At 37.7% G+C, this 15,826-nt stretch overlaps 1 protein-coding gene across 4 annotated transcripts in view; it reads left to right on the forward strand.

The window, feature by feature from the left end:
• The window catches only part of NEK10 (NIMA-related kinase 10), a 281,170-nt gene that overhangs the window by 246,254 nt on the left and 19,090 nt on the right, over window positions 1-15,826 (forward strand). For 3 of the 4 annotated variants that reach the window (XM_011969857.1, XM_011969858.1, XM_011969860.1), the window contains 3 exons: window positions 2,255-2,284; window positions 4,133-4,233; window positions 13,678-13,788. In XM_011969857.1, the coding sequence (XP_011825247.1) occupies window positions 2,255-2,284; window positions 4,133-4,233; window positions 13,678-13,788 (242 nt within the window). The remainder of the gene's footprint in view (window positions 1-2,254; window positions 2,285-4,132; window positions 4,234-13,677; window positions 13,789-15,826) is intronic. The other variant, XM_011969861.1, reaches the window with a different exon arrangement.

The following is a 15,826-nucleotide window of genomic DNA, read 5'->3' on the forward strand; positions in this document are numbered from 1 at the left end:
GTCCCCTCCGTGGATTTAAAGGAGACTAAATACGTAAAACACCTCCCAGTGTCTCACCCAAGTCCCTGCTAAAAAAGAAGGACTGCTCTTCTTGCAAGTCCTCTGACCTAACTCTGCAAAGGGGAAACAAATAGCTCTTTAGTGTCACGCTTGCCACAGAGTAAGCCAGCAAATATAATTATGTAATGACTTTTTGACGCTTTTAAGTAAATTGCCTCTTATAAGAAATTTTGTAGTTTCCGTCTAAGTTTTAAAACACTAGTCAAATTTACTATTTTAATAAAAACTATAAAAGAATGCAAAGTATCCCAATATTTTAAACTTTGATTTTATTTAAATTTTAAGGAGACCAAATATTGTGTATATATTTTTCAGTAGGAAATACCACATAGATATTAATCATGGATCATGGGCATATTATGTATGACTGACATTGCACATGAACTGTGATCAGCCTCATAGATGTCTTTTTAATAAAAAATTGTTTTAATACAAATATTCTCAGTAGAAAATTAGTAATATAAATATATGCTGCTTTTTTTTTTTGGTGAACAGTTAGGAAGTATAGTATTTTCAGTGGGCTAATCTAAAAGATTTACTGAGAGAGAATGTTTTTAAAGCTAGATAAAATGATATGGCTAATACTTGCCAAATGCTTGGCGGTTAATAACCTTTAAATGAAGAATAAAAATACACTTTGGGAGGCCGAGGTGGGTGGATCACTTGAGGCCAGGAGTTCGAGATGAACCTATCCAATGTGGTAAAACCCTAGTTCGAGACGAGCTTGTCCAATGTGGTAAAACCCTGTCTCTACTAAGAATATAAAAGCCGAGTATGGTGGTGCATGCCTGTGGTCCTAGCTACTTGGGAGGCTGAGGCAGGAGGACTGCTTGAGCCCAGGAGGCAGAGGCTGCAGTGAACTGTGATCATGCCACTGCACTCCAGCCTGAGTGACAGAGTGAGACCCTGTCTCAATTTTTAAAAAATTCAATAAAAGGATGAGTATTCAGAATATCTAAAGAGCATTTACAAATCAGTAAGAACAAAGAACTATGGATACAAGCAAGAAATTTACCAAAGAAGTACAGCAACCACACTAGCATTTAGATAAATACAAAAAACAATCAGATTGGCACAGCGGAAAAGTTTGATAATATATAATGTTGACTGAGGTGTAGAAAAATGGATTCTTTTCTGATCAGAGTGTAAATTGACTCAGCCACCTAAAAATGTATTTGTTACAATGTATCCTCGGGTCCAGCTATTTTACTTCACTGTGTCTACCCTAAAAGAACTCTTGTACTTATGCACAGTGAGGCATGCCGGTGTATATTCACTGCAGCATCACTTATTATCATGAGAAAGTGAAAGCAAACTAAGTGTCCACTAAGACAGAAGTGGCTATGTAAACTACAGTGCATCCAGGACACATAGTGGTCTTCAGTGGTACAGAGAATGGGCTAGAACAGCACATGTTGATAATAAACAATCTCCATGATAGACTGTGAAAAAAGTGAAAAAAACAAATTGTACAACAGTTTATGTGATGTGATGTGTCACCATTTGTTTACAAAGGAAGGGAAGGAAGGAGGGAGGAAAGAAGGGAGGAAGAGTGCAAGGGAGAAAGAGAGGAAAGGAGGAAGGGAGAACGGACAGACTACTGTAGATTTTCCATAATAGTGGCTTTCAAATGCATGGAAATGACTATCAATAGAAAACACGTTTTACATCTTGACTGAGTGGACCCTTCCAATGTACTCTGAAATTTTAAAATCTAGTTCCAATTCATTTGATATCAGTTTTCAAAATGCTGATCATGACTCATTAACATTGGCTTCAGGACTCAAGTATGGTTTGAAAAGTACCATTTTGAAGTATACATTTATGTATGTAAATGGATAGAAAAGTGAGTGGAAGTCAACACAGCACTCTGATATCACAAGTTATTTCTGGGGAGGTGGCTGTGATGGATGGTGGCTCCTAGGAGCCTTGAATCTCATTTGTCATTTGTAATACTAACATTTTTGTTTGCTTGCTTGCTTGTTTTTATAGAGGCATGTGTAATTAAATATTTTTAACTTTATTTTTTAATAACTAAGTAATCAAAAGTATTTCCAAAAGTCAAGGATGTTTTGAGATTGTGAAGGTAGTGGTCAAAAGGTCTCAAGAAAAATAATTTTTAAGTTAAAAAAATTGGATAGTTGATTAATTCAGAAGGCAGACATTCTAGCTAACTCTTTGTTTTTGTATTTAGGGCCACAGATGGGCACATTCTTGTGGCAAGGTAGAGTCAAACCTATGTGATATCCCATTCAAAATGTCGTCACAGACCTAAGAACTCTCTGCCATGCTGTGAGATTTTAGCTCATTACCTATGAATGTTACATCTAGAAATCAAAAACATAAAGTAGTTTGTATAAAAATGATTTAAAAAAACCAAGCTCTCCATTTTCAGAAAATGCAAAGTTAATTTTTCTGTAGCAACATCAACTTGGTCATGTTACACAGTGTCTACTATTTGGTTTGGGTCTAGACAAACAGTTATATTTTAAGAATTATTTCTCCAAGAAGCACCACTGTAGAAAATATGGCATGTGTACACTTGACCATCTCCACAAGATGGAGCAGACAATCCAGCTCTCTGTTTTCTATTTTAGAGCTACATTAACTCTTTCTATTTGCCTCTTTATATTTTTATCCCAAGGGTATTTATTAAACCTCATATTAATAATCAAATAATTGATATTAAAAGGAGTAAACATTGTGTCCATGGGATATAGACTCTTTAAATTTCAAACATTTAAACAAGGTATTAATTGGAGATGAGCTAGAACTAGATTATTTCTTGTGCTAAATTATAAACTAACTCAGTAAAGATATCTGTAAAGAAAGCAGTATTTCTTTGAATGTTTATATTTTATTCTTTTTTGCATTTTATGTCTTTATACATTTTCATATGCTTATAATAAAACAAGTTGACTCTTTTAAATGACTACATTGAACGTTCTCTTTAAATGTCTTGAAAACAAAATATTTATGGTAAAATATGCAAGCTTTCTCAGAAAGTGCTTATAAAAGAAGCATTTTTAAAAATGCTTAGCTGTTAAAGCAATGACTATCTTCATGTTTAACTTCATAGTGGCTCAATGTGTGAAGGGAAGAAAAGAGGGTCTTTGGAACTTTCAACTTTTTTTTTTTTTTTAAAGGAAATTGGCAAGAAAAGTTTTATTGCAGAAAGCACATTCTCGGTTAAGGGGAGGAAGGGAAAGAGAAAGAGAAGGAAGAGAAGGGAAGGAAGACAATACACATCACGTATCTGAAGTCTCTTTTTGTTTTATCCAGTGTGGTTCTGTGAGTGAAAAGAGGCAGAGGTGGCCTTGTAGGTAATCTGGAGACAAAAGCCTTTCCTTTAAATAGTTGTATAGTCCTCAGGTTAAAAACAGACTGTTTGTGGCTATGACAGAGGACGCTGGAAAAGCAGCTCACATACAATTTGACGCCAAATTAGTCTGAAAACTGTGAAGGTGGTGTGGCTGTATGATGAGAATTCAGGATAGATTATAAATATGCCCCCCTTAGACTTGGAGAGAAATCTAGGTGAAAATTATAATTTGTAATAATCACAGGTTTGAAAGTTATTTAATTCTACCTAAAAGAAATTTTCTTTTTTTGCTCTGTAAGAATGTCTATTCAGTGTATAGATTTCATAGTTTTGATAAAATTAGTCTTAAAATATATCATGGAGGGCATAATGAATTTAAAATTTAAAAGCATGATAGCCTCTTAACTATACATGTCTGAAGCCTGGCTTTTCAGTGGCCACTGTATCTAAGGCACTGCTGACTCCTGATGGCAGCCTGCTGTAATGCCAGCAAAATGTCCAAGCGCTAAGCAGTCTTTCAGATGTTATTACAGGTAATATCATTGTGTTACTTAGAAGTCTGAGAAGTAAAAGGAAGATATTGTTTATTCCATGTCATAAAATATTGAAGTACTACAGGGTCTCTGCATATTGTCTCACTGATAAGGGGAAGTCTTTACTTTAAAATTATTGTTAGAATTTTACTTAATTTTTTCATTAATATAACATTTGAAAGAGAACTTGACTAACTACAAAATTTATCACCCACAGCATCAGCAGGAATTGCTGTGTCCCAGAGGAAAGTACGTCAGATCAGTGATCCTATTCAGCAGATATTAATTCAGCTGCACAAAATAATCTATATCACACAGGTCAGTGTTCTAGCTTTTTATTTCTTTTTCATCTTAAATGCAAGTTTGGTGCTAATATTGCTGAAGAACTATTTTATAGGACTTTAAGTTGAGTACTTGTTCTTATCCTCCCCAACTACATACATGTGGGGACACTAGTTTAGCAGCAGAGCTGGGAAGGTAGTAGGGTAAAAGAGCAAATATATAGGATTTTTCCTATGATTCCTAACATCCTCTCTTACTGTTAGTGCCCAACCAAAACCAAACTTCAACACAAATGGCCCTTCTGCAGGGGTGAAAGTGGAGACAGAGTTAGGATTCTTTGCTTGTAAGCAGCTTTACTGTAGGAAAGAAAAAGGAAAATTGTGCCCATCCATTAATTCTGAGGATGCTAGGTTGAAAGTAGGACCTTTCAGAGAGTGAAAGTCAAAACCACACAAAATCCAGAGTTGTTAAAACTTTCTATTTGTAAATCTCAGTGACTTCTAGCACTGAGAAAATAATGCTAAAAATGGCTATTAATTATTGACAGAAATATGTCTAGAAATAAGCAACTTGAAGGCTCTGTTATATATGGTTAATAAAAAATATTTTTTAGACAAAGAAGTGCAGAAGACTTTTAGACATGAAAGCCAACATTATTTTGAAGTCTAAAATTGTATATCTTTTGTGGTTTATTCATTCATTCACTCACTTGACATATAATTATTAGGTGCCTACTATGTGCCAGATGCTATTCTAGGGACTTGAGATACATCCACGAGCAAAACATAAACATTGTCATGCTCTAGATTCAAAGAACCAATGGAGCATGCTGTCAGCTGCCAGTTGTGGCAATTCCAACTAAATATGCAGATACTGAAGAGAAATACCACAAGTTAAACAGACCAACTGGGCCCATTGGGCTCATAATCCATTTAACTAACCCCCATCCCTACCCAAAACATCCCAAAGCAAAAAAATCATTAAAAATGGTGTACCACAGTAATATTGTAAGACTCTAGGAATCTTGATGTCAATTTGCAACCAGTGTCTAGTATTCGCTGAAAGCCTGTGTATTTCCTTTTCCCCAGTAAACAGTCACTCTAGTAAATGGCTGCAATTCTCCTTTGGAGGAAGATTTACAGTGTGCACTTGTAGTAATGTTTCAGGGCCCTTCCTCAAGGGGTCCCAGCTTTCCACTTAATCAAGGGGCTTTGAGTCTTTGAATTGACTTGCATCTGGAAACTGTGTGAGAGGCTGTAACTCTCCACTGTAGCAATGGCAACTTACGGCAAGTTTCTGTCTACCACACCTAGATATTCTTTTCTGTTAAACTGATCAAGGAATACTTTAATAGGCAGACCATCTGTTTCTTTTCCAGGAACACCCTAGTCAACTAACACCACTAAAGATCTCTGCTGGCTAAGCATTCTAAATAATAGTACCTCCCCGCTTCCCTTTATGAAAGATGTTCTCAGTTTGCTCTTGGTGGTCAAGTGCTGTCAGTTGGCCCCTAACTGGATACATTGAAATCATGTATCGTTTGGTGTCACACCTGGCCTCCAAAGGAGAGCAACCACAGGGCTTATCAAGGATGCTAGTGCCCTCCTCTCCAATGTATTTCTCAATGCCTCAGTGAAAGGAGTGGCTTCTGGATGTTCTTGCTGAATATGGTTGGGGAGTGGGTGTGCAAGTCACACATGGTAAATGTACCCCAATGAGCCCATCTCTCTGAGCCTTTGAATTCCCCCGTCCACATGCCAGAGATGCTCTGACATTTTACCCTCATCAAACACAGACCATGGTTAAGTACAAGTTTTAGTCAAACAACCAGTTAAACTACCTCCAGCTGCATGAACTAACATGTGAAATCTGGAATCTCTAGTACGTGCACCCATATCAATGAATTCAGCCTGATGTAGTGCTATAAGTTTTACCCTTCCTGGCCTATCCTTCTTAGAATCCACTCCTGCACATGTTCTCTGGGTTACTGCTGAAATGTAATAGCAAAATCTTGTAATTCTTTTCCTATTTCCTACTGGGTCACAGTTTATACTAATTCCCCTGGATCATATTGAAATAGGACCCTAGTTTTGGATTTGATCCTCATTGTGTTGGGTCTCATGAGGAAATGAACATCCCTTTTAAAGACGTTTGTCCTACATTAGGTTATCATAGGGTTTTCAAGCAAAGAAAGGCTCATCTTCTCAGACCGAGAAAGGAAAGCTATTTTTAATTGCTATGAAGGCTGCTCATAGTGACCTTGGTTTCAGGATTGTTAGTTTTACTTGGGTGGTCTCAACAAGACACTTCTATTCCAAGTTTTAGAATTCTTTTTTTTCTAACTTTCACATGAGAAATTTGATAACATGTGACTTCATCCGACCTTGTAATTTGGTAAGCTGCTCAATTAAGTTTCAATTATCAGCCATATCAGCACCGTAGCAGAACAAAGCAATGGATTCTTTTAGGGCTATCATGGGATCTTTCCATGTCTCAGACCATGACTTGAACTGAGCTGTAAAGGACCCAAGCTTGTCATTTTCTTTCTGTAAGTGCTCCAGTGCATTCAGAAGATCCATTCTGTGCCATAGTCCTTGTGTTCTTCATTACTGTGTGCCAGTCAAGAACAGAAGCTATTTGGGCTTCCAAGGCACCTGCTTCAGTTGGCACTTCATCAGGATGATAACCTGATTAATTGTGATGCAACTGCATGCCATGGATTACTAGCATCCCATGTCCTATTGGCAACAAGCAAAGGAACAAACAAAACTCAGCACTGGACTCAGTTCCAAGAGCACAATCAAACCAATTCCCAAATCCTATCTGTATGGGCTCTTCTGGGACATTCCTAAAACCTGTATCTGTATCAGTGAGGGTCTAGTCAGAGACCATACCATAATTTCAACAGGGAAGGTTTAATATAAAGAATTATTGACTATGATGAGTATTATCTACTAGGGAGGGGAAGAGAAATCTAAAGAATGTAGGAAGAGCACATCAAGAAGTCACAACTTCTAGGGCTGAGGCAGAGCACCCAAGAAAGGAACGAATATAGAAGTGGGCACTCCCACGCTGGGTCGAAGTCCTGACCTTCCTGCAAAGATCAGAAAAATTAGTAAGGTGCTATGCTGGAGAAACTTGAAGCGAAGTGTCCCTCTGGGGGACCTGGGCAAGCCCTCCACAGTGAGGTACTATGCCCAGGAACTTGCTGGGAATCAGCACTTGAGGGTGTTGTGCTGGGTAGCACCCTCCATGGGACCAGGGGAGGCCACCCCGAGTTAGATGTTGCTCCGTGGAATTCTCTGCGGAGCTACCTGCAGAGTTGATACCACTGGATCTGACTGGGGGTTAGCACCAACCTCTCGAGGTCCTACCTGTGCTGTTTACTATGAGCTGCCGCAGCAAGGCAACGCAGGAGCATCACTGGAGCCAGGAAACAAGATCCATCCTCCTCCAGCGTCCCTCCAGGGCTCTCTTCTGATACAGCTTAGCATCCTGCCAGATGGCAAGGGAGAAATGTTCCAGTATCACAGCCTGGATAAGCTGACAGGCTGCTTACTGGCACACTTAACCTAGGGGGCTAGACAAGGAACTGCCTTCTTTGGTGTCTCCGTACCTCTGAGTTCTCATTGCTTTCCCTTTAGCCTGGGTAGTCTTTAAGCCTGGGGCTGAGAAGCCTGGGTCTTATCTGTCAAGTTTTGTCCAAACTCTGGTGCTCTTTTCTGTTTCCCGATGGCTGCCTTTTTGAGATGCAGTAGTCTAAAACTGATTACTTTTCTATTTTCTGCTGTCAAGCTTTCTCTTAGGCAATGACAGAATTGTCTAACTAATTACATAAAAGAGGGTGAGGGTGTACAGGGAAATATTGGGGGAAGCTTGATTAATACATCAAAATATAATCTGCCATATCTATATTGAGTAAAGTGATTATATTGATGCACGTCCATTTAAATACTGATATAGAAATATGGAAAAAGCATTCTTAACTTTAGTGTTATGGAAATAGCTTTAAATAGCTTTTTAGTTCTCTTAACTATTAACTATTAAATTGAGAGAAATATCCTTTGAAATTTAAATATAATTTTCACATGCCTGTCTTGCTAATTTTTATGTAATAAAAAACTTTTTTATATTTGCCATTTTCTTGTTGGATTTCAAAGTAGTTTAAAGCAAGAATAAAACTATTATAAATATCTTATTATTATGCTCTTGAACCGCCAGTGTAACAAATGATTTCATATTTTTTGGCAGAATGGCATTCCTTGCTACAAGTTCAAATATAACTATTGTGATTTTTAAAATGTATTTCCAGAATACTCTGAAGTTTGTGACGTTGCACATAGTCGGGAATGATTCCTCTTTGAGGAACTTTAACTTACAGTGCTAGGCAAAGTCAATGACTTTCAAATAAAAAAGAAAAATACCCGCAAATATTATACTAGTGTATTTGCTACAGGTTAAAGACCAAGATGAGTTTTGTAACTCTGCTAATTGCAAAGAAAGACTGAAAGTAAGAATGAATTGGAAAAACAAACAAAAAGACAATTTTTTAATGTATTTATTTACTAGTCAAACTCTCCCAGACTTATACTTGGTGGCTGCCCTGAACTGAGGGGCCGCATATCTCCTGACAACCATATCTCCTGACAACCAGCAGATGAACTTACAAGGAAAACTTCTTACTTTTGGTTGGTGGTGGCCTTTTCTGTCTCGTTTCCATGGAAACAGATCAGTGAAAATCATCTAAAAGCAACTATTTTATAAGGCAGGATATTAAAATCCTTACCTTGCTTTCTTACTGACTTGACCTCTGTTTTTATCAAAACTGAAATGGTAATCTTAAGACCAGCAAGCTAAGAATGAAATCAGTGGTTTATTTCTATTGCTGGAACCCCAAATCTACCTTTGGGCATATAAGGTGACTAAAGTACATATGTTACCTTTTAGTGTGAGTCTTTATGTGTTATTGCTTAGGAGATACCTGCACAGCCCAAAGAAGCACTGGATTTAACTTTATACTTAATATTTAGATTGTTTTGTTAAATAGATGCTTTGAAAATCAGGATATATAGCATCTTTTAAAAAATAAACATTGGGACTGGGCGCAGTGGCTCACACCTGTGATCCCAGCACTTTGGGAGGCTGAGGCGGGTGGATCACAAGGTCAGGAGATTGAGACCATCCTGGCTAACATGGTGAAACCCCATCTCTACTAAAAATACAAAAAATTAGCCGAGTGTGGCAGTGGGCGCCTGTAGTCCCAGCTACTCGGGAGGCTGAGGCAGGAGAATGGCGTGAACCTGGAAAGCGGAGCTTGCAGTGAGCCGAGATGGTGCCACTGCACTCCAGCCTGGGTGACAAAGTGAGACTCCATCTCAAAAAAAAAAAAAAAAAAAAAAAAAAAACATTGGTCTCCTAGAGAACAGGCAAGCCATTTATCTGAAGCGCCTTTGGATTGCCCATCTTCACAACCACAGTTATTGCCAATGGAAAAAAATGTGGTTCGGAATAGCAATGTGTTGTCCTCCAATGAAAATTATGCTACTGACTGTCATTGGTGAAACGTTCCATGTTTTTTCAGCAGTAGTGATGGATAAGACTAGAACCACCCACACCTGCTCATCTGGATCTCCTGTACTAATGGCAAGGGTGACCAAGATTTAACAGAATGAGATATTTAGGGCAAAGTTGTATTTCTTAAATTGACTCCCATTTTCAGGTTTTGTAAATTCTAAGAGAAGTGTTATGTTTTGTGTATTTAGTTTAATGACAGTCTTTGAACATTCTGTTTTAGCATTTAGGGAAATATCTTCTTAAGCAGTAATGTCAAAATAACTTTTTAAAAAATAGAATTAGATAGTAACTTAAGTATCAAATGGAGTCCTGTGAGCAATGGATAGTCTTCTGATGTATTCTTGGAGATACTGGAGAATATAGAAATTTCTTTAAAAGAATCCATATATTCTTCAACATATATAAATCTATATATTCTATTCCAATATTAGTATTATACAAGTTTGAGAAAACCTAGTATAAAACATGCAGATCGGTTTTCATTATTTTGTTACTTTGTGTAGTGCAGTAAAAACAAGCAAACAAAACCCAAGCTTTTAGGTGTGTGACTTTGAGGAAGTAATTAGCTTTTTAAGAATCAGTTTCTTCATTTGTAAGATGGGGGAGTTTATGAGACTATTTGCCTCAAATGAAATAAAGTATGTAAAAGTATTTGTTTATTTGTTTCTTTATTGGAGATAGATCTTGCCATATTGCTTAAGGCTGGTCTTGAACTCTCCTGGGCTCAAGCGTTCCTCCCACCTTTGCCTCCCAAAGTGCTGGGAATACAGGCATGAACCACTGTGCCTGGCTGAAAATGTTTCTAAACTATAAAGTGCTGTCCTACAGTAATGCTAGTTGTGGTGGCATCTGTTCTAGTATAATGGCTGTGCTAGAAGGCACTGCTCAGAAAGTATTCTCGCATGTTACATAATGTCTTTAAGCTCTGACTTCCTCACCTATAAAATAGTACTTGCTTTTTAAGTTTTTTGTGAAGAAAAAAGTGAGACTGCACATAAATGAGTAGTCATAGTGTCTGGCTCAAATGAATCATAGATATTAATATTCTATTCTTAGTATTATAGTCCTTGTATATTATTATGTTTATATCACCTGCAATTAAGCTATGCATGAGTCATTATTTTGTGTAAAATTTTAAATTCTTGCATGAAAGCTTTAAAGATGGGTTGCTCTCCATTGTGATAATTATTCCAGTAAGATCAATCACTTTCTAATATATATGCAGCTTAAGCTGACTGAATGTTAACTTACTCAAATGAGTTTTTGAGGCTTACTTCAGGCCAGCAGGAGCAGTAAAAACAATAAAAACAATCGTGAGTTAACTAGAGGCTTCTCAAGTTAAATAAATCGCAAAAATTCTCAGAGTACCTGAATTAATCATCTGATACTCATAGCTTCCAGTAGTGGGTTAAGTCCCCTTTGAAGGAAGCTATCATCCCACTGGTGTTTCAGACTTTCAGAAGTTAGTCATAGCAGGGAAGGCTGGCTGCCTTTCTGTTTGACAGCCCCTTGCAGTCAGCTGGGCAGCAACCAGAGGGTTCTGGGCCAACACTGCTCTCTGGTGTTTGGTTTGGGGAAGTGGCAACTTTTGGTGCATTACAAAAGGGTATTAAACCTGTGCTCTGTCCAGGTACTTTCTGGTCCCCTCATCACTCCATCCCATCTTCCTGCTAGGAACATACATGCACATGCTCCTCACCTTCATGTTTGTTTCTATTCTAAGTTAAATTCATTTCTCTTTTGCGATTCTCTCTCACACATATATATCATTTATACTCATTTTCCTTCTCATCTTTCTTCTATTTGCTCCTTAATGCTGAGAAATCTTTCTCTCCCTGCACCCTCCTTCCTCTCTCTTCTTTCTCTCTCTACCACATTTTTTAAATTTCCTCCTTTCATTTCATGTGAAAGGACAATAACAATTATGACTATTTGCTGGGAGTAGAGGGAGGGATCCCATCTGGATTAAGGCAAAAGGAAGCTATAATATTGACATGAAAAGAGGTCAGTGCTGCCAACCTACAAAACATTTCAAAGTACACTGAAGTGCTTCAGTATCTCCAGAAGAGTCTTATTTCTTCACTAATTAAACTTATTTGGACTCAAACATTAGGATCAAAGATACATTTTTTGTTTTTTGAGATGGAATTTCTCTCTCATTGCCCAGGCTGGAGTGCAATGGCATGATCTTGGCTCATCACAACCCCCGCCTCCCGGGTTCAAGCGACTCTCCTGCCTCAGCCTGCCGAGTAGCTGGGATTACAGGCGTGCACCACCATGCCTGGCTAATTTTGTATTTTTAATAGAGATGGGGTTTCTCCATGTTGGTCAGGCTAGTCTCGAACTCCTTATATCAGGTGATCAGCCTGCCTCGGCCTCCCAAAGTGCTGGGATTACAGGCGTGAGCCACTGCACCCGGCCAAAGAAATATTTTTAAAACATTTTCAACTGAATTATTTTCCTGTTTTACATAATTACAGTACTTCCTCATGGGCCCTACATTCTACTGTGTTTGGGATGTTGAAAAGTTTCTATTTGGTCGTGCAATCAGTGTTGTGAGCCTCTCCCTGTAGGCCCTATTCTTTGCTCTGCCATTATCTTTTATATGTCCTCCTGTCTCACAAAACTTGAGTAAATAGGATAAGGTAAGTTAAGCTGCAAGAACAGTTACACCCTGAAATTCCTTGACTTGACACAATAGAGGTTTATTTCTTACTCAGTTCCAGTTGGGCTGTTCAGGTGGCCCTGTTCCTTCTTGTGGCTGCGTGGTCAGAATAGGATGGTAATGCCAAGCTCCTTGCCATAGGGAGGACAGAGGTGGAGAAAACATACTGACTTTGAATTGCCTTATCCTCAGAGTGACACACATCATTTTTATTGGCCAAAAGTAGTCACATGGTACCAACTAAACCTGTAAGGGAACCTAGAAAAGCTAATAATTATTTCTGATACATTCTTCTTTCTTTTGATCTGAGCTTTGAATTCTATTCTTGTTTAATACTGAGATCTCTTACTATCACATTTTCCTTTCCACTTAGCCATCTTTATTCTGACTGGTTCCTCTTTCTCTCCCTTCAAGTGCTCTCCATAATTTAAATAAAACCAAATATTATTTCCACTCTGAGACCCTTTTAATCCTGACCCAATTTCTTTTCTATTATCCTTCTTCTGAATGTCACTTCATCTTTCTGTGCTTTCCAGGACTTCTGATTTTCTTATAGAGATCCAACCTACAAAGCATGACAAATCATTTTTTTAATCCCCATTTTTTTGGTTACCATGTTTTCTAGGGTCCTACCATGACTTTCTACTACTCACTTACTAAATGTAACTCATCTTGGTCTGGTCTTAATATATACTAATCTATCCTCTCTTTCTTCTGGAATGATTGGTACCTAAATCTGAGCTCTCTGCAGCTGAATTTTCAGGAGCACTCCCAGACAGGCATCTGACTGTATATACTACTGATGCAGATGTGTGTTTCCTGGTCCAAAGTGTCAGATCCTGTAGTACCACGGCTACAGTGTGTGGCATGGTTCTGGCCATATTATAAGCACCTAAACATCTGATAAAAGTGCATCATTCTGTGTCAAGGCTGTTCTTCACAAAATTCAATATACGTGTGCAATTAACAAATAATTTGTTATATGAACAATAATATCAATCAGTGAAGAAACAATAAGATAAATGGAAGCAGCCATTTGAAAAAGAGCAAAATAATATATTCCTTCTGAATTGCAGGGTAAGAAATTATAGCATCTAGTCACGCTATTTGCTGTAAAATTTAAATTCTTATGTAGTCCTATTGAATGAATATTGTTACATGGGCCCTCAGTGAATGCTTTTTCAGTCAGCTGTGTAGTGTTAACAATTTGTTTATAATGATTGTTTTCTTATTTTATGCAGCTCCCTCCAGCTTTGCACCACAATTTGAAAAGAAGGGTTATAGAGAGATTCAAGAAATCCCTCTTCAGCCAGCAGAGTAACCCTTGTCGTTTGAAATCTGAAATTAAAAAGGTATGGTATTGTATATATAGGAATTCTTTTGCTGAAAAAACCACATCATAAGAGGTACATTTTATACCTCCTTTACTTCGTACTTTAAGCTCTATCCTCTATTAAAGTTTCTTATTGTTGCTTTGGATACTAAATTGAGGATATGTCTTTGCTTCTGATTTTCACTATTTCTGTGGCCCTTATTTTTTGATAATAAATAAAAATACTTTTTCAGTATTTTTGTATGTGTTCCTAACAAAAAGTAATATTTAATTTGAAATGTGTATATTTTAGCCTCTTCTAGAGGATTACATTCTGATATTTGATTAGAATAATCTTCAATAAGTTCCAACATTGAGATATGTCACTCTGAAAAAGTCATTTAACCATCTGGGTCCATTGATTTTTATTATCTATGAAAGCTGACTGAACTATTTCTAAGGTTCTTTCCCATCTTAGATATTCTACAATCTTCTAGACCTTAGATACTAGCAGACATTTCTATCCATACATATAGAAACTAAACTACAAAAAGACTAAATCAACTGGGCAGAAAGAAAATAGTTTACCTCTGGTTAACAAAACTTGATATTGGAAAATCCCTTTGTCCTAGTTGGTAGCCCTTTCAGTGCAGCCCCTGGAAGTGGCCATAAGCTCCCCTGAAAGGCCCAAGGTACAAGCAATTCAGGCCCACCTACGTGAAGACAATCAGTACCACTCCAATTTCATGTTTTTTAAAGAGTTTCATCATATTTTTAAATGGTTAGCATAGTCATGCTGCCGGTGAACTTTTCCTTTAAGGTTTCACTTTCCCTTAATGCATCAAAGCTTAAGCATAAACTTACTCATTATTTAGAAAATATGATAGGCTCTTTGATAAGAAATGCAAACAACATGCTTTAGCTTTGTTGTCTCACATCACTGGTATCTGCACATACACCAAAAACAGATGGGGGAGAAAGACACAGCTGCAGGTAAACAAAACATAAACCCTGCTCCATCAGAGATTAGAAAGCAAGTTTTCTTTCCTGGGTTGTGTTGGCAAATAGGGCCAAGAAACAAAGCTAACGGAGATCAAAGCCGTAGAAGAGGCTTCAGATATTTATCTTATGATATTTCTATATTGTATCATAATAAATACATTTTTAGAAGACAAAAGCTTAAATCTCCCATGAAAAGATAACATGTTGCTTGGTTTTTTATTCTTATTAAGGTCATATAACCCTTATTCTTATTTTTTATTCTTATTAAGGTCAGAATAATCTGGTTTGTGCATAGACTTATTTTAACAGAAATCCTAGTTTTATGAGATGAAAGCATCTGCTGCAAACCGTCTGAGACATAAAGGTGGCTTCAACTCCCACTGAGTGATTTTCCGTCAGTGCTTCTCTTTTATTTTCTCTTTTATTACTTATGTTTTTGGTTTTGCATCTCTTCCTCACTTTCTTTCCTCTCCTCATAGAGAAGATTTTGTTTGTTTGTTTGTTAAATTCCCCCACCCACTCCTTGTCTTCCTTCCTGTATATTGTGGCAACATCTCTCATTAGGGCATTTACCTTCTGATACACCTCGTCTGGGAAAATTAAAACAGGAATTGATGGGGTGGTAGTGGATGTTTGGGATGCATGGGTGAGAGAACCCTCAGGAATAGACTCATCCTTATTATTAACTTGTTTAAGAGGCAGATTATACTTTCCTATAAAGACTGCCATGGTTCTCTTCTCTGATATTACAAGCTCATGGTGGTCTATGGGACATCCAGTATGGACCTTTAGGTAGGGAAAGGCCCTATATATTGTTTTAGGGCTTTAAAATTGGGGAAGGAGAACATTCTGCTCCCAGGCTCAGCTCATGATCAACAGAGGTGTGGTTCCATTCCTCTACAGGCAGCTTCAGGCTTGCGCCATCTCCCCATGAAGTTGGATAATAACTTCATGGGGGTGTATCCTCCTAGTCAGAGAGGCAGGCCTCCTGTGTGCTAAAGAAATCTCCAGCTTGGGATATTAAAACACTTCCTATTCTTTGCCACCAAACTGAAAAAAAATAGCTCTGACAAAAA

This window comes from Mandrillus leucophaeus, unplaced genomic scaffold (genome assembly GCF_000951045.1).
Source record: "Mandrillus leucophaeus isolate KB7577 unplaced genomic scaffold, Mleu.le_1.0 Scaffold915, whole genome shotgun sequence".
Classification (NCBI taxonomy): domain Eukaryota; kingdom Metazoa; phylum Chordata; class Mammalia; order Primates; family Cercopithecidae; genus Mandrillus; species Mandrillus leucophaeus.